The sequence below is a fragment of the Cygnus atratus genome, chromosome 13 (genome assembly GCF_013377495.2).
Source record: "Cygnus atratus isolate AKBS03 ecotype Queensland, Australia chromosome 13, CAtr_DNAZoo_HiC_assembly, whole genome shotgun sequence".
Classification (NCBI taxonomy): Eukaryota; Metazoa; Chordata; class Aves; order Anseriformes; family Anatidae; genus Cygnus; species Cygnus atratus.
The window spans coordinates 4,207,933-4,234,393 of NC_066374.1; the positions used below are offsets into that span (position 1 = coordinate 4,207,933).

At 37.3% G+C, this 26,461-nt stretch overlaps 1 protein-coding gene across 1 annotated transcript in view; it reads left to right on the forward strand.

Moving 5' to 3' along the window:
- The window catches only part of ABCB7 (ATP binding cassette subfamily B member 7), a 43,356-nt gene extending 18,098 nt beyond the window's left edge, over window positions 1-25,258 (forward strand). The window contains exons 5-16 of the mRNA XM_035541756.2: window positions 6,060-6,192; window positions 6,634-6,902; window positions 8,086-8,174; window positions 8,257-8,344; window positions 9,283-9,457; window positions 11,431-11,588; window positions 12,126-12,289; window positions 12,451-12,580; window positions 13,027-13,198; window positions 16,720-16,823; window positions 18,415-18,522; window positions 21,239-25,258. Of these exons, the coding sequence (XP_035397649.1) occupies window positions 6,060-6,192; window positions 6,634-6,902; window positions 8,086-8,174; window positions 8,257-8,344; window positions 9,283-9,457; window positions 11,431-11,588; window positions 12,126-12,289; window positions 12,451-12,580; window positions 13,027-13,198; window positions 16,720-16,823; window positions 18,415-18,522; window positions 21,239-21,457 (1,809 nt within the window). The 3' untranslated portion in view covers window positions 21,458-25,258. The remainder of the gene's footprint in view (window positions 1-6,059; window positions 6,193-6,633; window positions 6,903-8,085; window positions 8,175-8,256; window positions 8,345-9,282; window positions 9,458-11,430; window positions 11,589-12,125; window positions 12,290-12,450; window positions 12,581-13,026; window positions 13,199-16,719; window positions 16,824-18,414; window positions 18,523-21,238) is intronic.
- The last annotated feature ends 1,203 nt before the right edge of the window (window positions 25,259-26,461 follow it).

The window sequence follows — 26,461 nt, forward strand, 5'->3', positions numbered from 1 at the left end:
TGTAGTAATGCTTCCTCACTGCAGAGGTTAGTTAGGCATTTTAGCCTTTTTGGTTCGTAGCTTGGTATGTCATGTTGGATTTGAACTACAGGTGGTCAGAACACCAGCTAGGGCATTTGGTATACAACTGAAATTCTCTGCTGGGAGAGCAGCATGTTTTCCCCAGTCCCATGTCAGAAAATCAGACATTTAATTGCTCTTTGGGGAAGAAACTGGATGTTTGGATCTCTCTTAAGTGTTCAGTTTCCTACTTCAAATATAGCCTGGAAGCCCTGGTGTCCAAAGCAGCTTCCCAGAAGGAGGCAGCAGAAAACCTGTTGAGCTTTGTGTTCAGGTTTTAGGAGATGCCAGTTAAAACAGAAGTGTTTTGTGACAATGTTTTTTTTGGGGGCAAACAAGAATTTCATTGCGAAAACATACATCTGTAGAGAGCTCGTTGTGTATTGTAACAGGCTGGTGTGAAAATTTTCATGGATGTCTTCTAGCGATCCTTTACTAACATTCTTTGTTTTGTGGTTTTCTATCGTAACAAAGCTGTATTAGATCTCAAAGACAAAATAACTTAAATCTAACATGTTATTCCTCATCACCTAAGCAATATTCACTCTTCCTTTTGGGGTAAATTTTCATAAACTGCTTCGTATTTTACACACATGAAGTATGCGTGTAGTTATTGTGGCATGAGTGACGTGCAGTAGATTGGTACAGAGCTGGTAAGTCTGTCACATCTCTGAGCCCTGAACGTGCTCTTCGTCCAGAGTGAGCTAGAGGTCACTTTGTCCTATAGGGAATGAAATAGGAATCAGTTTACCTGTAACTTGACTGGACCATGAATAAACCTGTACAGATTCCTTGTTGTCCGATTTGGGGAGCCTTTGTTCTGGCTGCTTGTGAGGTTAATTACAACGTACTTGATAGACCACACAAGCAGTTAGAGTTTTGCTGCTATTCAGTTGTCAACACAGGAATGCCAGCGTATCTTTCTCTTCGCTGCAGTCCTGGCCTGCTTTCTTTGTTCACTGTGAACTTGTCTGCATCTGAAGGGTTTCCATCCTTAGAATGCAGTTGGTATAAAGGCTGCTTGTTCTTAGGGCTTTTGCACAGAGAACTGTGTAGTCATGATGCCTGCTACTGGTCACCTTTCACCGTAAGAAATGCTTTTGTAAGCCTTTTGGTCAATTACTTTTGAGTTACTCAAAGGAGTTAGGGGTTCTATACCTATATATGAAGTTAAGTTTCCTGTTAAAAGATCCAAACAGCAGCTCTCCGAGACAGAGGCTGTAGCGTGGCTTCAATTTTCTTGTAAGAAAATGCCAGAGAAACCACAGAGGGGAGGTGGTTTATGAAATCCTCAGCCACAGGAAAAATTCTGGAAGTTCACACTGCGTTTGATTTGGTCTTGCTTAACCACAAAACACAAAGAAGCTGGAGAACATACCTCCTTTTCCTGCTGCTTGTGAAATAATTTGTCTTATTTCTTATCTCTTTCAGTCTTCCAGTTCAGTAGAACTCAATTTCAAAACAAAAGCTGAGTGTGTGTGCAGCTACTGAAGAGCCTGCAGTTATAATCCGTCTTGACTCCTTTAGTGGGGCCCAGTTGCCTGTCATTAAACAAGTTACTGTGATTTTTGGTTCCTTTTTGTCTACACATAACTGCTAGTAGTATTGTTAGCCTTCAAAGTGAGCTGTTTGTATAGCTTTTTATGACTGGGAGCTGACAGAATGAAGTCTGCTCCAGGGATGGTAAGGTCTTTTTTTTCCTTTGGAAGACTTGTTATATTATGACATGCTTTAAATTTTTATCTTAAATATTTATTGCCTATCTAGACTTGTGTCATCTGAAAGTTGCAACAGGAAGACAGGTGAGAGGCGTACGCAAGGCATTATCTATGTTTTCAGACGCATAGATTAGCCTGCACAGGTTTTGTATGCTTTTAATTTTTCCACATTCCCTCTCTTTTTTTGTCTTCTCTTCTGGGATATGTGTAATAAACCCTTTTCTTCTTCCCTCTTTCTTTCATGGCACAAGAAGAAAAAGTGCTATGGCTCCTGAGGAGCTGGATTAAACATGTGACTGTGACAAAATCTTGTCGCTTCTGTGAGTCTGCAATGTTTTCTGGCCTCTTGGTCACAGAACAAGTATGTGTTATTCATAAGCCAGAGAAATCTTTCAGACTATCTGCATTTCTACTGACTGCTAGTTCTGTAAGTTTCAGGAGAGTAAGTTGTTTGGCTAAATAGACAAGTATTGTACTGTATCTTTGCATACAGATAACATTTAATGATGCCTATCCGATCACTTACAGTAAGTACATATGGTCTTTGTTTGAGCCCTTTTGGTGATTACATGGAATTAGATAAATCACAGTAAACCTTAGAGACTGTTAGTTTTTTTTAGCAAGTTTTAGGTGAAAAGTGGTTCTAGATTTTAATTGTTTTTTCTTCTACTGAAGAACTTGTTTAAGATCGTCAGTGAATTCAAAGAAGGCACAAAACTAGATGGGCATTTCCTCTCTTTTGGACCACATTTTCTAGCTTTTGTTAGCAATCTTACCTCTGTAAGGGATGGAGTTCTCTGTTCGTGCTTCCACAAATAGAGTTGTTGGATTTATACTTTTTATATTGGCCCAGAGATAATGGTCAACGATTTTCATTGAATTATTGTCAAAAGAAGAGTTCACTGTAGACCAGTTTTATTATGTTGGGGCTCAGCCTGTCACTCATTCATCATCTTTATTAAACAAGAAATACTGGGAAAAACAAAAGGAAAGATAAGACTGTTTGCCCTAAAAATTGTGCAGTCCCATAAGTGAATAGAGATGTTGATGCTTTATCAGCTTAAAACAGTGCAGTCATTTAAAAAATAAAAATGTTTAAACTCATGTAAGGATGATGTATTGCACTATATCGTGCTGTTAATTGGGGACTATTGAGTTGGGATGACTTCATGGGTGCCGTATTTGATATCCTGTAAATTCAGGCAGGGATTAGCTATTAATTCAAAATTATAAATAGAAAATGTACAAATTTATTTTTAAATTGTCTTTTTAATGGGAATTGTTATCAGCCTTTCAGGCATTAGGAAGAGGAGGGAAACCCATATATAGATATACTGCCTAAGATGATTGCTTTGCATGGTAGCTTTGCACAGTACCTAGGTGTGCTTAAAGCTTTGTGCTCTGTGTCAGCAAGCTACAAAAGAGGTAGCTGGAGTTTGTGCAGAAGGCTGAAATTTTGTTTCCATTAATGGGAACATGATCTCATGGATGTTACAAATTGAGTAGGAAAGACCTGTTTCTAATAATGGTCTCTCATCTGTCTTGCTATAAACTTTGTAAGATTAACTTTTTTTTTCTTCCTATGACTAGAAAGTAGCAGGCTGCGTTGATTGCTAATGAAATGCAATACTGGGCTGCCTATTATTCAGACTTTACCCTCCAAGAGTCAGAACAACTATAACCTGAGACCAGGCTTTAAATTTCATTTAATACTCTGCTGGGTGGAATTATATTGATGTGAAAGAAGACGTTTCTGCAAAGTTGTAGGCTGTTATCAATTAAATTAATTGGGAGTGGAAAACTGCAGTTTAAAGAATACATCTCTTTTTTTTTAATGGACTTTAGAAATAGAACTACAGATATATCTTAAACTACCTGTAGTGTAACACAGTTTACTGAAGAGTAAAATCCCTGCAGCGGGATTTGTAAGAATCTGCAGCCAATCAAGACAATCTGCATTATAATACTCTTATTTTCCACTGAGTAGTCTCTCCCAGGAAAACCTGCACTCTGTCATGTTGGTCATCACTATCACGCAAACGGTAGTATATTCTTCTTCATTAAGAACAAAATGCCACCAAAAATTGAGTTTCAGTAACTCTGAAAGGAATAATAGGCTTTTGTTTTTTTGTTTTTTTCATTTTCCTGTGGACTGGGGGGGTGGGTATTTGGATTCCGGTGTTGTAAAGATGGAAAATCTCTGTTAATAGCATCCTCAGTTCTTTGTAGGGCTTCATGCTTAACATTTAAGCACGTTATAACAGTAACCTGTTATTCTGTTGTATAATTGAAGTTATCAGTCGTCATTGTATACTGCTGCTTTGATAGTATTTGTTAGATCTGACTTTAATAATGGAGATTTTCAATACTCTAGTCTCTTAGAGAGCTATTGGTGAGTGACACTCAGGCTTGCACTAGATAAATTTCAGAGCAGTGTATTTGAAATAGGACCTGATCTTTCAGCTGTTTTCTTTTTTCAACCACAAACCAACCAGTAATAATCTCACCTAGATGCTATTATATCTCATTTGTCTCCTCTCAGGAGCTGTATAGATTATGCTGTACTTTAGTTGTTCTTTTTTTAATTTTCTGTACTTTTTTCTGCTTAGTGTATTTGAGAGAGGAGAGAGAGAAGGGAAGAAGAGAAAGGATTCCTTCCTCATTTGCATTTGAAACTCTTTGTCTAAAACAGAGTTTAAAAAATAAACAATAGATTCAAGAAATTAGCTATTTTTTTCTTTAAACCTTTAGTATGAAGAAGTATTTCCAAAAACTCTTTTAGTTAAGTACTTGCATTCCACTACTTATAGTAGTTCTTAACACCGAGAATATTTGGTTCTGAGATAGTTCTTATAATTATTAGAAATTTTATCTTCCAGCTTGATTTTGGACTGAATTTATAAAAGATTTTGCCACTCTTTTCACTTGAAGCCTAGTTTTTTCTAGTTAATTTACACAGATTTTGACTGGACTTTCAGCTCTGACTGATGTCCCTAAAAACAGTTGAGATCTAAGTGGGTATGCAAAACATTTGGTGGAGAGAACTGAAATATCTTTGTCAATCTGCTTTGGGTTTTGTTTTCTTACCATGTGAAATAATTTGTCATCTGCCTGTGTTCTTTTCTAAATAATTACCAAAAAAAAAAAAGCACACTAAAAAACCACAACCTTACACGAGGTCAATTGATTGTAAACAGATTTAACATCTGCCATGAATGTAAGATTTCAAGTCTTAAGATGCTTGTTCAACTGCTAAGAAACTTGTATATGTTATTTTTGAAATCTGAGAAGCAGTTTGAATGAATGAATTCTGTTAATTAAGTGTAACAGCATTTTTTTATTGTTGCTGTAAATGAATGGTGCAATAATGAAATATTAACAAGACTTAAGATTTTATACTTTCCTTATGACTTTCAGTATTTTCTTATGCTACAGTTGTATGAGGGCAAATAAAAGCAGTCCTAAAGTTGATCTGTTTATGTATTTAGCTGTCTTGTTTCTTACATATAGGGTAGACACCGCTGCTGGAGGAGATGCAATTGGGTTGTGGTGATCTTACAAAAATATGTAGCGACATAGCACATGTTAGGGGTGGGTATAATTGTTTGAAAACTCATGTTAAAGCAATTCATAACATCTTGTAGACTATGGAGTCTTTTGTGTCACTGTTGGGGTTAGTGGAGATGTTAGGATGAATGTAGATACCACGTGAATGTTTATAGTCATGTTGCAAATGGAAAGCATTGTTTAAATATTGAGGCAATATTAACTGTCAGAAGAGACAAAGGGGGGATTAACTTCATTCCTTGGATTTCACTGGAGCTTTGGTCTAACGTATCTTGGTTGGCCTGGAGTTAGCAGCACGTGGGTAGCTTGGTTTTCAAGTACTAGTAGTTGTTCTTACCAAGTGTTGCCGCACAGAACAAGCACCCTGTAATGGCAGCATAATTTAGTGGCACTGAGGATGCATCATGCAGCGTCTGCTCCTTGATTAATTTCCCAATCTTGCCACCACCGTAATGAGCACTCTGCCTCAGTAAACAGTGCTGTTGCAGTTTGTTTAGGGCAGGAGTCGATCTTTTGTGTGTGGGACACACAAATGACCCCGCAGTCCCAGGATTAAAGACTTTATAGTATGGAGAATATTCTACTTGAAATTGAGAGCCATCCCACCAGCACTAAGTGGTTAAGAACCAAGTATAACGGTGCAGCTATTCCAGAAAAAATGCTCATGTAGCATAGATATGTTTCAGTGTGTAAATAGTGTTCTTTTGCTTTTAGGCCATGAATATACTGGTTCCCTTCATGTTCAAATATGCAGTAGACAACCTCAACCAGATATCGGGAAACATGCTGAACCTGAGTGATGCACCAAATACTGTTGCAACTGTGGCAACTGCTGTTCTCATTGGCTGTAAGTGGGATTCCCAAATCTGTTGACAGGTGTTAACTTCCTTCAGCAAGGTAGTGGGATAGCACAGCTTCCCACCTTTGCACCGCCTAGCATCTGGAACAGTTATTCTGGAGTGGCTTCTGTGTTGACCTCTTATTTCCAATGTTCTGTAACCTTGCTTCTGATGTTCCAGGTTTAAAAAAAAAAGAGGTTATAGAAACAATTGTTGATTATAAATCCTACCCTTTGTTATATCCAGCTGAAAATAAAACCGATTTAATATACACATGCAGTGGTTTATAACTGAAGAATAGCATAAAGTTTTGAATCAGTTAAATATAAATTAGCTTTGAAGTAAGAATGTTGAAAATATGTAAAGAATGAGTCTAACATTCTCTTCATGCATGAAGGGAATTTGTAAACATAATTATTTTCATTTTGTAAATTTTTCATCTTTTTTAGATGGCATCTCAAGAGCTGGGGCGGCATTGTTTAACGAAGCTAGAAATGCAGTATTTGGGAAAGTAGCGCAAAATTCAATCAGAAGGATAGCAAAGAATGTGTTTTTGCATCTTCATAACCTGGATTTAGCATTCCATCTAAGTAGGCAAACTGGAGCTCTGTCAAAAACCATTGACAGAGGAACGAGAGGTATCAGCTTCGTTCTTAGTGCACTAGTATTTAATCTGGGACCTACCATGTTTGAAGTGGCACTTGTCAGTGGAATTCTGGTAAGTATTCATTCTGTTTGTGGCTTGGAATTGTCTTCTTTAGGATTAAAAGACTGATTTACCTTTACCAAAGTCTGCAAAGTGTTAAGAAAAATGAGTTGAATTGAATTTACATGTTGGTTGTAAAAGCGACTGTAAAGGAGAGTAATTTGTACTTTTCAAATATTAGTTGTTCAAATCTCCTTATCTGAAATTATTTCCGTGCTCAATGCCTGCCTCTAGCCAATGATGTTTATGTGGAGAGTTTTTAATGTTCTTCTAAAGAATTGTTGAAAAAATGAAATCAGGAAAGTAAACTGAGCACAAAAGTGTCTAATGTATCTGGGCACATACTGAGAAGGCAGGATATAAATGTCCAGAAATGTTACATACTGGTGTGTTGAGAGTAGGGGAGGGAGTGATTATTGGCTCCCTTCCGAATACTGATCTTTTCTTCTCTGTAATTTAAAATTGAAAGTTATCTTCTGGAAAACATCTCTTTGCAGGTTTTAAGCTTGATGAGGTCAATTTTAAACTTCATGTTATAAATCACACCTGCTGCCTTTTTAAATCGGGGTGTTTGGATATTTGCATGCTAAAATCTAGGTGTTGGTTATACAGTTTAAATTAGAAGTAAGAATCTTGTTTTGTTTATTCTCTTCTTTTTGAATCACTTCAATGTGACAATAAGTTAAAAACACTGATGATATTTGGTTAAATTTATATAACCTTTAGAAGTTGCAAATTAAGCTGGCTAACAGCCAACTTGCCTGATTTTTTTTTCCTGTGGCTTTTCTCTCCTGATATACTCCGAAGTAGAGAAAACACTTCATAAATTGTTTTCAAGGCCACTTATTTCTTCTGCTGTCTTCAGCTTTCTATCAGTCTACTGAAAGAGCTCGTAAACAGATATTTCCATGCGCAAACACTGACAACATTTATATTTTATAATGGCAAAAATAACTTTCTAGTATCATGTTATACATTAGCTCTTGCTTATCTCATTTTTTTAACCTATACTCTTATCCTTGCTACTTGTGAGTTTATACCTGTGGTTCAGAGCAGGGACTGTGGGAGGGATCTTCAGAGTTCTTGTGTCTGGGACTGAGATATCAAAATTTGAGACACAGTGGAAGAAATATTTCTAAATTAATTAAAAGTATTTAACTTTAAAAAATGAGTCATTGTAATTTTTATCTTCTAGTACTACAAATGTGGTGCAGAGTTTGCATTAGTAACCCTGGGGACACTGGGAGCATATGCAGCATTCACAATAGGAATTACACAGTGGAGGTAAGCCATCCCCTCAGATTCGTCAGAGTGCTTAGTGCTGCTCAGCCTGAACTTTTGACTGTATTAAGCCTTCATTTTACAGGACTAAGTTTCGAATAGAAATGAACAAAGCAGATAACGATGCAGGTAATGCTGCAATTGATTCGCTACTAAATTATGAGACTGTGAAGGTAAGAGAGATCTTTCCGTTGTTTTATTTCTGTCAGCCTAAGTAAAATGAGTCATAAGATTATTTTTATAGGGCTACATATTTGGAGCATTAGTGCATTTTTAAAAAACATTATTCATTTGAAGAGTGCTATGTGATACTGGTAGAATAGCATAGAAGTTGTTAGCAGGGCTCAAAAAAACCCTATTTGCTGCTGAAGACTAAGATTTTCATGACTGAATTTTCTTGACCATCAGTTTCTGCAAAGTATAAACTTAGTCTTGTGCATGTGTTTCCAAAAACTTTCTTCTGAATGTCAGCCTGCAGCATACAGTCTTCTCAAATGACCACGCGTACTGTTTTCTTCACCTGTTACTTTTTGTAGCACTCTATTGCAATTTTTGCATGAAAGATCAGGTCTCTATTGAATTTTCTACTGCTGCTCTGAACAGTTCCTGTGCAGTTTTGAAATTGAGCATGCTCATGTTGATATTATGCTTCTATTAATTGGATAGCTAGACCTGGAAAGAAGAAGAAAGACTGTACGAGAACTATTGTTCTCGAGACTTTGCCATCATTGCAGTAACAAGGATGCTCTAGTACCTGGAGAATAGAAACTTTTCTTTTTAGTAGCAGCTGATGTTTGGCTTGGGTATCAATTGTGTAGAAGCTCTCTGAGAGACGGTGTTAGTAGAACATGAGGATGGCAGGGATCTCTGTATTGTCTCCTTTCCTGGTGCGGGGTGTGCTGGATTTTCTCATTTGTAGAGTGACCTTAGCTCATAAAGGTTTTGTACACTAATCTTTTTATCTTCCTTTCATTGTAGTTGTTAGATTTGTTGCAGGGTGGCAGGGGGTGTCTGTGCATGTGGTATGCTTATGCTGAATTTTGTAACTAGTGAGATACGTAGTCTGGTATGATCGAGAATGTCTCATTTATTATTTTTGTGTCTACTGTAGTATTTCAATAATGAAAAATATGAGGCCCAACGGTATGATGGATTCTTGAAGACATATGAAAATGCTTCTCTGAAGACTACCTCTACTTTAGCTCTCCTCAACTTTGGACAAAGTGCTATATTTAGCATTGGCTTAACAGCCATCATGGTGCTTGCTAGCCAGGGCATCGTTGCAGGTAACTGATTTGTCTATAAGCTAAAATTGATTCTCCTTTACCTTAATCCATACTAGAGGTGTTAATTAACTTGTGGTTGATGTGATAGTTCATTTTAAAACTGTGTTTTCCTGAGAGTATTGGAGTTTCCTGGAGCATTATTAGTTCCATGATAAATATAGCAGTAACTAGGGCGATTTTGCTAAAGACATTTTAAAAGTTTAGCAGTTAGAGAAAGTTCCTAAGAAAATGCATCTTAGGCAAGTTTCTGTTGACGGATTTTGGAAGGAACTTCTATGAGTATGAATGCTTCTTTGGGGAAAGTTTTTAATTTCTACAAGGGTCCTTTCATTTTACCCTTCTTCCTTCCCATGTTGGCAAGAACCAGAACTTTTTCCCCAGTGTATACACAAATGTAATTTTGTTAGCAGTGTCCTTCACATTCCTTAGATTAATAAAGGTGCTTTATTAAAAGATTCTGGTTCCATGTGCTAGAGTTTTTCTACCTATATTGGTCTAATTCACTGCATAGAGGAAAACTTGCTTGTTTAGGAGGGTGCAGTACAAGCTTCAAATATTGTAGATGACTGCATTATCAGAATGAGGCTCAGCTAAAGGACCGCGTGATTTTAGAGTAAAAACAATGATGCGTTGAACACTCTTAGCATCCAGATGTGTTTGTAGGGTAGACCTTTACATCATGTTGTCTATCTTGCGTCTGCTCTGTTTTTTAAGAGATGCCAGGAAAGGGAAAAGCTCCACTGTGAATGGGTAAGTCAGTAAGTGCAGCTTATGGCTGTCTCAGAAAATTTAGAACAGCCTTTAAGCAGGAGGGTAGAAGCATGGCTTTAAATCATCTCTGGGTCTGTTCAATTGAACTAGCATGACTGCTAAGCTTTAGCTAGTGCTTATCCTTAATATCCTAAATTACTCTGCCCATGTGAAGCCCCACTTGGAGTACTGCATCCAGGTGTGGGCCCCGCAGCACAAGAAGGATGTGGGTCTGTTAGAGCAGGTCCAGAGGAGGGCCATGAAGTTGATCAGAGGGCTGGAGCACTTCTATGAAGAAAGGCTGAGAGAGGTGGGGATGTTCAGCCTGGAGAAGAGAAGGATCTGGGGAGACCTCATTGCATCTCTTCAGTATTTAAAGGGGGCTTATAAAAGGGATGGAGAGCAACTTTTTACTCGGGCAGATAAAGACAGGACAAGGGGTAATTGTTTAAACTAGAAGAGGGGAGATTTAGATTAGAGGTTAGGAGGAAATTCTTTACTCTGAGGGCAGTGAGGCACTGGCACAGCTTGCCCAGAGAAGTTGTGGATGCCCCATCCCTGGAGGTGTTCAAGGTCATGTTGGATGAGGCCCTGGGCAACTTGATCTAGTGGGAGGTGTCCCTGCCCATGGCAGGGGTTGGAATTAGATGATCTTTTAAGGTCCCTTCTAACCTAAACGATTCTATGATTCTTCCTTGATCAGTGTATTTGATATTAAGTTGCCCAGAGGTTTTCACGCTGTGCTTTGGCAGCTCTGTTGTATACAGTAATAGTCATTTGATTTCTTGATCAAATTCCGTAGTTTGGTTTTGTCTGCAGTTTTACTTTAGCTTCAAAATGACCGTATTTCCTGATTGCTTGCTTTCACGTATTAGTTCCTCTCCTCCTTGTGCTTTTAACTTACATAAGACTCTGTTTCTCACTGTGGAACTTACCACTTCATAATCTGATATTTTTTGTGAATTTCCTGAAATGCTGCTGGTCTTACTTTCCAGGTGCTATTTTTAGCTTTTCTGGTGAAATTCACACCAACATTGCCACTTGTTTCAGACACCTTCCTATATAACATCTGATCCAGTAGGAATGTATATGTTGACCATTTAGACATCTGGTTTTAGAAATGTGATATGAGAAACTAGATTATTTTTAAAAGCTATTTTGTTGCGTCCTAACAAGACAGCCCTTCAAGCCTCCTTATTCTCTCTCATCTCTCTTGTCTTAAGGCAGCCTGTCTGTTGGAGATCTAGTAATGGTGAATGGATTGCTGTTCCAACTGTCTCTTCCCCTGAACTTCCTGGGAACAGTATACAGAGAGACAAGACAAGCACTCATAGATATGAATACACTGTTTACGCTTCTCAGTGTAGATACCAAAATCAAAGTAAGTAGTAGCTTATTTTCCTTTAAAGCATGGGGTTACTTAATAGGGGTGTTTCCTAGCAGTGCTATCACTTCACTGTGTTTGTTACCTTCCAGGTGTAGTTTCTGTTCAAGAAAGATGTTGCAGAAGGATGTTGTCCTGCGTCTTCTTTAAGTGCAGTTAGTGCAATAGCAGCTGCTTTTTTCTTGCAGAACCTTTTAGTGACAGCAAAAGTTGCTTCATGGAAGCTGTGTTTGTATTGAGATTTTAAGTATCTATGCATTGTGCTTTTATTTTTATTTGTAATTAATGATGCAGAATTTATTACTGCAGAAGAAGTTGTGAAGCAGAGTGTTTACAACAGAAATTTTTACCTTCTTTGAGGAAAAGGAGGAACAACCCAATTTTACTTGTGTGGCTGATTATAATTATTTTCAACATATCCAAGCTGGAGTGTCTATTTGCCTTTTTCTGAGCTAGGAAATGGACTGTTTAGCTTGTTGAACTGCTTGAGTTACTTTCTGGGCAGCATGTAAAGTGGCACTCTTCTTTTAATAGGACAAAGAACTGGCTCCACCCCTGCAGATCACACCACAGACTGCTGCCATCGCCTTTGATAATGTGCATTTTGAATACCTTGAGGGGCAGAAAGTCCTTGCTGGCGTGTCTTTTGAAGTCCCTGCAGGAAAGAAAGTGGCCATTGTAGGAGGTAGTGGGTCAGGGTGGGTAAATGGACTAAATCCAAAATTCTGCATCATTGATTGGCGTTTTTTAGATGTTTGTTCTTGTTTTGATTATTATTCTTGTATGTGACATCAGTGTTTGGAGATTGTAAATGATGAACCAGGAATGTAACATTAGCTTCAATCCTTTTCAATTTCAGGAAAAGCACAATTGTGAGATTATTGTTTCGTTTCTATGAACCTCAGAAAGGAAACATTTATGTTGCTGGCCAGAACATACAAGATGTCAGTTTGGAAAGTCTGAGAAAGGCAATAGGAGTTGTACCTCAGGTATAACATGTTTCATTCTCCCCACATAATCTGTAATAATGGTAATTCTCAGAATGTCCTAATTCAGTGGTGGTGTCTATTTCCTTTGAAAGTCACTGCTTTTTTTTTCTGGAAATATTACAAAGTTTTTGTGTGTGTCGTTACATGGACCCAATTTCTCAAATGTGTTTAAGCCTCTTAAAGCTGGAGGCAGATTCTCATTAACTGATGTACTTCTATACTTGATTACCACCTATGATGAGTTAGCAAAGTGGTGAAAGTATGCATGATATACTTAAGACACGATGAAATGTGCCCGTTTTTGGGAAATGAAATTTCCCGTAATACTTTTACCTTTGGGCTTTGTGGAAAAATGCAAACTACTCTGTATTTATTTCTTTCGTGGACTGGGGACAGGTTTTTTTGTTCACAGTTTCTTGTTTCAAATGCTCTTTCCGTGAATGCAGGACGCTGTTCTGTTCCATAACACCATCTATTACAATCTGCTCTATGGCAATATTAGCGCAACACCAGAAGAGGTGTACGCCGTAGCAAAGTTGGCAGGAATCCACGATGCTATTCTTCGAATGCCTAATGGTTACAACACTCAAGTTGGTGAACGAGGCCTCAAGCTCTCAGGTAGGCCCTTAGGTACACATGCTCTTGTACCCCGTCTGCTACCTCCAAGTTCAATGCATAATTTATTCCTCAAGCTTGCTTTTAGCTCATTTACATTATAATATAAACGCAGGGCTAAATATTGATACAAAAATCCAAAGTTTGGACAACTGTAGTCTTAAAGATACTTGAAGGAATGCATTTTCAGGGGATAGTTTTAAATGAATTAATATGTAAGCATGTAGATGCATCTAAATAAAAATGATCTTTCCTGTAATGTATTTGGGTAGTGGAATGCATGTGAATAGAATTGGGAGCTTCGTGTGCTTTGCATGTAGGAGACCTTCCAAATTTGAGTTTTTAAATCTAAACTCATAGCAGCTGACAGTGAGGTACTTATTTTTGCAGTTGATAGTAAGTAATGCTGTGGGATATATTGCTGTTGCAGTATAGTTGTTTTAAAGCTTATTCATAACAAAAGGGCAATTGTCTTACCATTTTTAAGAAACAATGCAAAAGTGGTGTCTATGTGTTTGCAAGCCATGGATTTATGTAACACAGCCTTGGTGCTGAAGTGTAGGTTGTCAGCATTCCTCCATAGCTGGGTACGTACCATGTAAAGTGGCATAACTGTCCTACCCCAGAAAGCAGCATCACAGCATTAGCCAGCCTTTGCTAGGCATGCTAGCCGTGGTTTGGCCGCTCTTACACAATTTCAGTTTACTTCTTCTCGCCAGGCGTCTGTAATATTACAATTACATACCCGTGTTTTTAGGGAAGATGATGCAGGAAAGCAAACATTCTTCCTGTGGCAGAGTTAAGGGAATGATAATCTAAGATGAGGGATCACATGGAAGCTGGGGAATGTCTAAATCACGTCCCCTGTTCTTCTGTTTTTTATTGTAGGACATAGGATTATAAATGTATGGACTTTAAGTATAACTCCTCTAGGTAGTAGCAAGATTCCAATAAAATGCTTTCAGTTTCAAATTTCTTAGGTTGCAGTTGCTTTGAGAGAAAGCTAATAACGATGTCCATCACATAAATGTAACAGGAAATGCACATTGAATAAAACAAAATCAAAATTACTGTTTATGTTGAAGGGTATGTGATTATTATTATGCCATTATTACCTGACATTGTTATTATTTATTATCATCATCAATAAGTCTTTATCCTCGTTTGGCCCTTAAAGTTTTTAATAGATATGTGATGCAAGATAAAATGGGATGATCATTTTTGTGAGGCTTCCCCATTGAATTCACTGATGGGTTTGTTTCGCCTCCTTGGTGGGTATTATAAGAAGTATAAGAAGCAGTTGCAAACTTCATTAAAACCATCTCCTGTTGCCTCATTTTGAGAAAGCAAAGCACTGTATGTTTTTGCTTATAATTGCTAGCCAATGTGAGTAGTGCTGGGGCAGTTTTTCACTTGTTCTTTTTTTTTTTTAGTACAACAAACTAAAAGTTGTTAAGATAAATGGGAGCTCAATTAAAACGTTTGGAAGGATTTTGATAAGTGCTGAACTGTGTGCAGGGAGTAGCAATGAAGAGACTTCAGCACATACTGCCTGGGGAGACCCTGTATCACTGGTGGCATGTAGGACACGTCTTTCTAAGCAACTCCTCCTCAATACAAGGTCTTATAGCAAGCTTGTAAGCCTGCGTGGCAGAGCTGGTTAATTTTCTTCCACCCTGACGCCGTGTATAAGACACTGTTGGTCGGTAGACTGAAGAACGGGTCATCAGTTTTCATTTGCATGTAGGATGGAGCAGTGGAGAGCAGAGTCTGCTCTATTGGGAACAAGGTATGGCCCTACAGGGGAGACAGGTCTGTCCCAGTGAGTTGGGAAATGTCAAAGTACTGAGGTTGTTTGGGGACAACGTTGGATCTTCAGAGGACATGGGACTGGTGGGAGTCCAGGAATGCTGCACGTTCAGGCAGATGCTGCCTGTTGCAAAGAGAGCAAGCTCTGTGTGGTTTTTCTTACTATGCAGCTGCTGAAATCTTGGACTCTTTCAAACAGGATCAGAGGTTACGTTCTGTACCCGGAATGTACCTGCAGGAGAAAGCACGGGCATTTGTGAAAGGGAGAAATGCAGAGAGGAATGTTAGAAGGAGAATAAAATGTGAAGCACAAATCTGGGTGAGCGAATGGAAGATAAAATAGGGACTGGCTGCACTGCAGAGGGCAATGATGATGATGAAAGATTTCTCTCGTGCTGCCTGTTTCCCAAAAGTAGTAATTGCTAGAAAGAGGATTTGACCAACAATAGGTTTGGAATGTCTTGTTGTTTACCTTGAAATAGAAGTTTAGGCTTTTTCAAGTAGAATGTGTTGCAGTGTTTTTTTATAATAGATGCGTAATAGACAGAGCCACAACAACCCCGAACCCTGACTTTGTGAACAAAACAATTAAAATGCTGCAGTCCTGAGTGTGAGTGGGGAAGAACACGAAACAAGTCTGTATGCTACAGATGTAAGGAAAGACCTTGGATTTTGTTATCATTGTATGTCTTTCAAACATGGATATTGACAAGCTGTGAGTTTTGAACATGCTTTGAAGGAGTGAGAGAGAGAGTATTAAAATCGACTGAGTAAATTGTGCAGTTCTAATTGCTGCTGAGTTCTGCCTGAGACAGTTTAAAATTTGAGCTGCGTGATTATGATCAGCCTTTTAAATGGTTTATTAAAGCATGTTCTCTCCTGATAGGTGTGGACCATTAACAGGAATGTAATGATGTTAAATGGAATGTTTCACAGTCTTGAATGAAACAAGAGGGGACAAGTGCATGAATGTGAAATGTTTGTATTGCATACCAAATGTTTATCAGATTTTAAGTTCTGAAATGCACCTGTTTTCCTGTCTGTTAACGTTGTCCTAAGTTATTCTTGGGTAAGTGTCTGTAAGAATTGTGAAGGAAGGAAACTAGTCTGAAACTTGCTTACCTCAAAAACCAACAGGCAGTACGTTGCATAAGGAAGGTGGTTTTCAGTACTGTATTAATTGTATTCTTAAATGAAATTTGTTTGTTAAAGCTGTTAGGTATGGACACTTTTACTCTGGGCCAGAGAGGAATGAAAAGTTAGATGAACTTCAAGGAGAGACGTGAAAGAAAAAAAAAAAAACACGTTCAAGGTGCATGAAGTAGAATACAGCAGGCATGGATAGAGTATGGTTTATTTGTAAGGGGAAAGAGGATTTATGTGTGTTCAGTTACTGCACAGGGCATAGCTTAGAGCAGGCAAATGAGCTCATACTTGGAGCTGTGTGGGGTAAGTTACTGTATATTGTCATCCTCAGCTATGTGTATGAGGCTCTTGCCTTGTGGCATGCATGAAAGAGTTTTCTGTCCCTGTCTAAAATGCTAATCAATCTTGAATCACTTTGGATTTACCAAGGAGCAGGAACTTGATCTTTATTGAAAAAATTAAAAACAAAACAAAAAAGTCTTGTCCACTGTTAAATTTAGAATATTCTGGAGGTCATGATTGTAACTTCATCTTTTTTCCTCTTCCTTCCCTCACCCCTCTCTATTTAGGAGGAGAAAAGCAAAGAGTTGCAATTGCTAGAGCAATGTTAAAGGAGCCACTTATTTTTCTCTATGATGAAGCCACATCTTCTTTAGATTCGATTACGGAAGAGGTAAATTGGGATAAAGAAATATAAAACTTAAGTGGTGTAATGATGTCTGATTATGATGCTTTTTCCTTGTTCTTTCCCTCCTGAAAACAATTCTGTTCTTTTTGCCAGATGGTTATCATATCTTTTGCTGGGATTGTTAAGAGATCCTATGGTTAATCTCTTTTTCTAAAGGCCAGACCAGAGATGTGTCTCTGTCCACCTTGAGACATAGTGAAGAATAGCAGCTCTGTCTCTGGGTGTATCTTCTGTTTTATACTCTGGAGGTCCTGTTCACCATTAAACGTGCTTCTCTGATACCATTGTAAATTCCGGGTGTGGCCATGGGGCGTGAAGCTTTCCAGTCCACTTCAAAATATGTTTAGATGACATCTAGCATTCATTTAAAATGTCTTAAATAATTGTGAGATAACGCAAAGCAGAAAAACTCCTGTTCATCGCACAGCATCTTTCTGAGATGCAAATCAGGTGGGCGTAACCTGCAGTGCTGGTATTAATTTGTATTCATTTCACAGGAAGGGCTCCGAAACATCAGAGTGTTGTGACATAGATGTCATGACACTACCACAGTAACTGCATCAGGCTTCATAACTACGTCTTTGCTTAAACACAAAACTCTCAGCACCAGCAGTAATTTCACAAACTAATGTCATCAAAAACGAGAGCTGGAGCTGTGTTTATGTTCACTTATGCAGATTATTGAGTGAATTTATTGACCTGTAATCACTAAATTGCTTTCATTTTCCAGGTATAAAGAAATCAGAGTACAAACAGTACACCTATAAAGTACCTCATTAAAATATAGTACAGCTTCCTCATTGGACCAGAAACGTTCATAACACGCACTATTCTACAGAACCCTTCTTGATTCTTTCTCTCTTTCATTTTGCTGTGTTTATGGCAAGAATCATAAACAAAGCTGAAAGCTTCACAGCAGAGCTGCACTTTAAAGACAGCAAATGAAAATGAAACATTTCCACAAAAGTCTGTCAGGTAATTGGAATGTGTTCTGACAAAGACAAACATTTTGCAGGAAAATGAAGTGGGCACTTCACTTACTGTAGTGAGGGCACCAACTCCCAATTGGTGCTGCTTGCGACTGAATACAGTTTGGGAAGGTGGCAAAGTGCTCACAAAGGAAGCAGCAGATGGATCAATCCCAGGATTGCTTAACTTTGTGTTCCATGTTGGCATGGTATTGAGAGTTTTTTCTTTAGCTTTCATTGATTGGAAAATCATTTTTTTCTTCTTTGTCTTTACTGTTGTTTGTGTTGCTTCTGTAACGTGGCTACACAGAGGGAGGTTTTTCTGAAATCAAGTAATACTTCTTCCTTGGGATATTTGCATTTTTCTATGAATGAAAGCTCTTTTTTCCTCCTCCCCTGTTTGAAGACTTTATCAGAGGCCTCATATTTCATGCTTGGGCTGCTTCTGTTTCCTGTAGACCTATCTGTTTCTTATTGTGATAGTATAGCAGTATTAGAGAGATTTCTCAACACTCATTTCCAATAATTTGCATATTTCCAGGCAGCCTTTTATTTCTTTCATACGACCTATAAGTGTTTAAGAGCATGTCTGTGTTTTAATCTTACAGAATATTCTCAGTGCTATGAGGGACATGGTGAAACACCGAACGTCAGTTTTCATTGCCCACAGGTTGTCGACAGTAGTTGATGCAGATGAAATCATTGTGCTGGATCAGGTGAGGCTATTGCCCTGTGAAGCGTAGTTTCTACATAATCTGTGCTCATTGTAGAGAGTCTGTGCCCATTCTGAAATATTAACACCCCCGCCAAGCTACTAAAAGCTCTTTCTGTAGAGATGAACTATGTTAGAAAAACCCAGCGCAAGCTTTGTTTTCTGTAGGTCTTTGCAGCTAACAGTTTATCGGTTGTAGAAACTTGCATGTCCAACTCTTGTATATTGTGTGTATTTTTACTTCATTTGAATAGTACATTTAATTACAGGTGTTTATAAGGATTATGACAAATTTTGCTTGATGCTCTGGGACTGGCAGAACATTGCATGATTCTAATCTGATTTATTACATGTTCCCATCAGATTGGCTTCGTAATGTGTTCCTCCAGTTTATGCTTCATTCTCATTACTCATTGAGTGTCTGTTTTTCAGAAACATCCATTGTTTTTTTTTCTTTCAGTGACAAGAGAGAGTCCAGCATATTCTGTTTCCATGCAGATAAAACTGTTGTAGGATTGTCCAATCTCATTGTTATAAATCTCAACATCGTTTTCTTTGTAGCTGTAGAAAATGTGCAATTACTCCCTTCCTGTATACTTCCCTTCTAAGAAAAAAGAGAAGTTATAATATTTGATTTACTAATATCACAATTCAGCCCTCATATTCAGTCTGTCCTAAGTCTATTTTCTTCTGTTACCCATGACTGGGTATAGATTTAAAACAAATATCCTTATTGTAACTTCATAGTTACTCTTTTTGTTTGCTTATGCTGAAAATGAAGTGCTCTACTCTACTGATAAGAGATGTTAAATTTAACTCTGCATTCATTTATTTCAGTTACTCTGTATATACTTGTGACCGTTGTGTATCTAGTGACCAAAAATGTGCATATCTAAAATAAATTATTCTTGAAGTATGGAACATGATTTTACAGAAATATAACAATATCTTACGAAATAATGACATTCGTGATTGCCTTTGCTGTACAAATTTCAGCTTCATATCAATCTCAAATTGAAGTAGTGGAGGACACTCACTTTGCAGCTCTTTTTCATTTGCTTTTGTTCTACTTGTTTTTTGACTTTCGCTGAAAAATCATTTTCTAAGGTGTATCCTTTATGTAACTGCATGTTACAACATCTTGCAAGTGTTTTTTAGCGTGTTATAAAGCAATCTGTGACTTTTTGTTTCGATGCAAGTTTTTCACAGCTTACTAAAAGTGTGTTTTGTGTTACAGTGTAACTTGAATTAAAAATAAAAGCACAATCCAAAACTGTAAAACAGCTAGGGTGCTCACTTTCATGAATGATTTTAGTGTAAGAGAGTAAGTGGATCAGTAAGGCAGCACGGTGCAGCACTTTTTAGTGGATGACTGTTTTGCGAGGCATCCTTGACGTTTGCTTAGCAGAAAGTTGCCTCTTGTCCCAGCTTGATTGATGAGTGCTGTGTTAGCAACCAGCTAAATGAGGTGACAAGATGATTGTGGCTCTTTTTGCTTAGCAGTAGAAATACGGCACAACAATTTCAGCATCTTTGCCTAGATAAAATCTGAATAATTCTTATGTAAACAAACACTGCAGCATTAAGATCAATATCATTAATAAAGCTGAACAGAGAAGTTAAATTTCTGGTGATTGTTCAAGAGCTATTAAAAAAAAAAAAAAGTCATCAGTCAAAAGCTTAGTCTCCACTACAGTGAACTCTCCAAATTAACCACTTAGTTTTTAAATAAATTCTGCGGTTAATGTTGGTCAAGTGTATATTTGTTCATATTCTACCAGCACGACTAGTAATAAAAGTGACAAGACCCAATTTTGTTTCCCAGCATGTTCATCAGCAGCTGTCACAAGGAGGTAGATTTAATTGTAAATCAGAATTTGGAACTAATACAAAATCCATGTAGCTGTCTTTTCCCAAAAGAAAGAATAGCTGGAGAATGAATACATTATTTTAATTTGAAGTCAGCAAATGCAAATGTATCTCTCAAATTAAAAAGATGAGTGAGTCAGGTTTTCTGAAGAGTAGTGCTGTTTCACTGTCTGTAGGATTTGAGTTCTCCTCCCCAACTCTTCCTTCCTATTTCCGTCATGATAGTCAATAAATCAGCTTTGCCCTTCAAAACAAAGAACACAGGTGAACTAACTGCTCGCTCAGTTTTCATGATGGCACTTATAATGGCAGAAGTAACCGAGCGCCCATCTAGAACCACAATTTACACTAGCTGTTTTTAGGATTTTATTTTAAATGCATTTTCTTTATCTAGTACAAATCCCTCTTTGCATGCTCTTTTAGTTTCTCAATGTAGATTAAGTATATTTCTTACCAAGCAGAGGCAAATATGTGTTTGTTTTGGTACATTCATGTGACTTTTGTGGTAGCAATTTAGCACATCGCTCCTCTGTTTATTTTAAATAGCACTTCCAGTTTAGATAGTAAACTTTTCCATGTTGATGGGCTTTAAATTTTATCCAGGTGGACACAAGGCATCTATGCTCTTGTTTACTTATGCTTTAGAAGAATACAGCTCCTCGTTTTCAGCATGCAACATAACATGCAATTCAGTGCACCACATATTCAGCTTTCCATTGCTGTTCTAAGCTTCTCCTAACTAAGAATTGTTGTAATCCATACTGTGAAACTTTGGCCCATATGTTGGCAGCATTTATATTCCTAAAGCTCTGGTGATATTGCTTACTGACTTAACTTCCCTTCTTTTACAGGGTAAAGTTGTGGAACGTGGTAGACATGCAGAACTTCTTGCAAGTCCTAGCAATCTCTATTATGAGATGTGGCACACACAGAGCAGCAAAGTACTAAATAGTCATAATGATCCAAACTGGGGAGAGAAAAGTAATCAGATGTCCAAAGAGGAGGAAAGGAAGAAGCTACAAGAAGAAATTATCAATAGTGTGAAAGGCTGTGGAAACTGTTCGTGCTAAGTATGATCGTGGATTAATCTCTTATAGCAGGTTCCAATACACACAAGGTTACAGTGAAGCACAGCTCTTGTATTTTCTTTTTTTTTTTAAAGTCAACATTCAAAAACTTCCTGGGTCTTGCAGTTTTGCGGTTTTACAGTTTCTCAGAGGGACATAATTTCAACCAAAGGAGTTTTAATTCTACATCTTTGCAAATCTCCAATATTCAGTGGCAATCTGCAAGAGCTGAGTTTTTTCAAAAACTTTAAACTTACTTCTCAAGTAAGAGTGTACTTTATGGCAATTTTTAGGCATTGGTAAATTCTCTTGGTAGTTGCTTTGAGATGGATTATTAAATTGTAAACAGACTTGTCCTCGATTTAGATTTTCTCATCATTATTGATTGATAAATGTCATGTTTTAATTGTAATTAGGCTAATTTGAGCTCAGTTGCTAGTGAGGAAGATGCAATTTAAATTCTGGAGTGGTGTTCTGGTTTAAAATTTTCTTCCATGTGAAGAAGAAGAAAAGCTTCAACAAAATATTGCAGGTTTCTAGTAGCAAGCTAAGTATTCGAATAATCCACCTCACTCTTACAAAACACCTTTCATAACAGACTATCTGGAAATGTATTGGTGTTCTTTTAAAAAAGAACATACAATATTTTTAAGAGCTGGCAAAAATCTGGAATTGAAAAAATTTGGTACAACTTTACAGAAAATTTACAGAAAACATACAAAACGCTGCATGCAAATATTAAGAATCTGAAGCTTTTCCTTAAATTAAAAAAAAAGTCCAAGTTCAGTATTCCTTATCTTCAACATCTGCTATAGTAGTCAAAGCAGAATGCAGTCACTTCTTTCTGTTTCAGTGATGGTCTTAGGGAGCAATTAAGATTCAATAAAAACTTCCATGAATTTCTATTATGTCATTAATGTGTGAGAAAATGACCTGGATAATATTGAAAGTGTAGCTGTAAGAATCTCCGGATTTCAATAGTCAAAATGTCTTCAGTGCCCAGAAACCTCAATCTTTGTGATTTGGAAGACACAATGGGATTGTATTTTTTTTAGGCCTTATCTTTTCAGGGAGATTTACCATATCTATTTATCACTAGTTACTCTAGTATAATTCCTCATTTTGGAATTAAAAAATAAAAATAAAAAATCTTACTCTTGGATGTTGAAAAGCAACTGTTTGATTTTTCCTGGGAATTTATACCAGTATAATTACACCCCTGTAATTATGCTAGTAAATCAGGTGCAAAATTTCTTTAGTGTGGGCACTAGCAAAACACTGAATTTGGTGCTTCTGGAAACTTATTTCTAAATAGTGTTTATTCTTTTGTTATACCCTTCTCTGCAACAAAATATAGGAACAGTAACGTAAAGGAACTAAAACCTTTATCTTTTCTGCTAGTCACTCATTTTCCGTCTATAACAGATTTTTCCCCCACCATTGTAATTAATCCCCAGTTAAAAATTACTTGAAAATTGTATCAAATGCAAGGACATTTATTTTCATCCTCGGAGTCCACAAGCCTTGCTGATGTAGTGACAGTTCAGAATTCCTTTAGCTTACAATCTTCCTTTTATTTTTACTAATTCTTTTTTTTTAGTTTCTAACAGCAGTATTGTTGATTATAAAGGTGCAGTTATCTCAACTGCCAGAAACAGTTAGCAAAAGGTTGATGCAAGTGTTGAAATGTCTCCCTTTCCTATATTGTGGCTAATAAAAAATAAAAATAGATTTTAAAAAAAAAACACCCACAAAGAAAACATATCGTCTCTCTCTGATCCCCCTCCACACCTCAAGAACTAGTTTTTGGAATTAAATAATTTTTCTGCTGCTTCATACAGTGGATAATGTACAAAGGCTGTAAATAGTATTTCAATTAAGAACATTTTTTTCCCCTTTGGCACAAGCTTTAGAAATGTCACAAGTCTGAAAATGGAGGAAAGGTTTTTTGTTTTTTTCTTGATGAACAATTTCCCATATTGCAGGGTTTAGACATCCTAGTAGTTGTCTGAAGTTGATGCAGAAGCTAGCATTATCTTCTAAACAACCTAAACCCAAAAGCCATTTTAATGCCATGCTTGATTGTGAAGGTAAGTTTTCAGGTTAACAAATGATTATACAAAGTTGATGTCTTTAATCACTGGGGATGGATTCTGCAAATGCTCCAGGAGTCTTGAGTATTACAGATTTGGGTCAAAGACTGTTTTCAGATGTTAAATACCAGAAGTGGTCAAAGTTTAAACCTGTAAAAGGTTTGGTGTAGCTGTAAGGCCATTACCTGTCTCTGCCATCATTTTTGGTGCCAACCCACACGCTGAAGCTTTAAGCAAACAGGATGACTGCTATTAATCCTTAACAAAGACATTTCCTAAAAAAAAGGAGGGCAGTCACACAGTAGAGTATTTGTTTTAAAGAGTTACAGTGAGGTTTTGGAGATGTCTAATAACTTGCTGTGTTGTGGAGTTGCTGGATAAACACTCTGGCTTCTTTGTCGCTTTATTTGAGTGAATGTTTTTTGTGCTTGTCCATCTGCTTCTTAGGCACAGGTTACAAAAATGTTTTCCCATTATAAATTTAGCAGCAGCACACAAGAAATGGAAAAACAAAAAGGTTAATGATAGCATAAGTTCCCCCTGGTCACCTTTGCAATTTAAATGGTGAAACACTTCCTGTAAAAGCAGAAAAAGTCAATGCGTAGCTGAAGAGTTGTAAATAAGCAAATGAGCCTCCTCTGCTGTCAGCAGCCTCACACAATTCTGTCAAATGGCCGCAGTGATAAAATACTGAGTGATGTGTTTAGTTTGTGAGCAGGCATCTTGGAGAAGTAGTAGCAATGCTTGGTGATTATTTTGTCTGCTGGAAGGTAAAACTTTTTGTCTCAGACTTCTTTGTTTGTTTGGAGTTTTTATGTACGGTGACTCCAAAATGTCACCATTTTCAGAAGACATTTAAAACACAATGATGTGAGAGTCATGTCCTCGAGGGCTTGGTCACTGTAGTACACCGAGTCTTAAGATGGTATGTATGGCATCTCTTTATAAAGTCTTACAATTTTAGAGGAAAATGATATATTTTGGAACTCACTCTAATAACCTCTGTGAATTTTAGTAATTCTGTTTTTCTGTAGTCTGGAACACCACTTATTCTAAACAACAGCTTTTCATATTCTGGAAATTTTCCTGGACTTTTAGCTGGTCATTTTGCAAAAGTCAAGTCATCTAGTACCATTATAAAATGTGTTTGCGTTTTTTGAGTGGAAAAAGCCATTCACTTTTTTTTATGCTCTCTTTATAAAGGAAATGTATTTGTGAAAAACAGACATAAAAAAGTGGCCGCTTCTTGCAGTATATAGTCAACTGTAAACTTACAGAATTTAGTTTTAATTCCTATGCAAGATCTCCTAAGCATAGGAAACAACACGTTTTGCCTATTGTAACCTCTAGGTTAGCAAACTACTTAGTTGGTGGAGAGGTTGATGGTGTTCTGGTTGTTACAAATGGAAGTTTATAACTTGCTACTTGCAGATGACCCATCAGTTTATTCTCAGCAGTGCTGTTATATAGATTAGTAGTTACCTAAATCTCTTAAAATTAAGATTTTAAATTATGTGCAGATTTCTTTTCAGAATGGAAATGTAAAATATACATTGTACAGTAAGCTGATAATGTTCAAGAACAACAAGAAGAGCTAGCTTAAGATCATATTGTGTAAACAGCTTGATGGAAGGCTTCTTACCCTGATTCCTCTTGTTCATCTGTGTACAGATAATTATTACTAAATAAAGGATTTATCTTTGTGAATAGATACGGGTGTCCTGTTAAAATTATTTTAATAACAGCTAAGGGAGTATGGCTTCTCCACCTAGCAAGGGGAGCTCTGAATTGACTTTTCTAGTAAAAGCAATTGTTTGCAGTGTTTGGGAATGACAGTGAAATCCCTAACAAATTACAGGGCTGTGGGTTAGCGTAAGGCAACCAAAATGCAGATGATCAATTAGAAAGGTAAGTTTGTGTAGTGCACACAGATTCTCTTCCCATCAACTTCCATGTCTTTTTAAACTTCAGTGTACTGAGCTGCAAAGCCATATGGAGAGCGCTCACGTTAGATGCATCATGCTGATGAGAATGAAAATCTGTTGTTAAGAAGTTTGACTGTTTCTTACTTGAAAATGCTGTATTTTTATAAATGTGAACTGTTTTACCTCTTTAGCACTGAACCTGAGAACAATAGAAGTAGATCTGTTTGAAGAATTTGCTTGAGCCTTCTCTTGATGTGACATTGGGTCTGATTTCTGACTGAAGATCATTTTGTGCAGCTGTAACTCGAGTTTCTCATTATCAAATGAGAAGGCAAGATATGGTTTTTATTTACATGTAGTTTTGATGGTTCTTCTCATGTACTGTGCACCACATTGATCTGAGCCACAATAACTGCTGGTCCTGCTGTCATTTTGTTTCAAAGCTCCGGTCACCAAGCACTGCATGGTCTTACAAAGTGCGCTGTGTGTCTGGAATGAAGGACGTGAGATCTAGGAGCAAGCTGCTGTTTTCAAGTATGACTGGATGAACTTCCAGCTGTTGTTTCTAAAGGTTCATTTGCTTTTCTTTAAATCTTTCAGTGGTACTGTGCAGGAATACTCCATAAATGCTTACTGACAAAAAAGTCATTAATTTTTGAGGAGAAAGAGCTATAATGGGAGTATGTTTTTTCTTCATGTATACGTATAACTTCTATTTGTGCTAATTTGAGTTGCATGTGTGCATCAAGGAAAACAGTAATTACAAATCTAGCATTTTCTAATCTTCACATAAATAGGAATCATTTTGAGGTTACCATGCTCATTTAACATCCCATCTGCGTTCCCACAATGGTTGCAGAAGTGACAATTCAGTATTCTATCGATTATCTACTGTTTCCCAGTAAAACATTTCTTGTGACGTGTTTTGGTTAGTAGAGCATCCAAACACTCTTCCTTACCTTCCATCCTGACTTCTGCTGGAAATTACA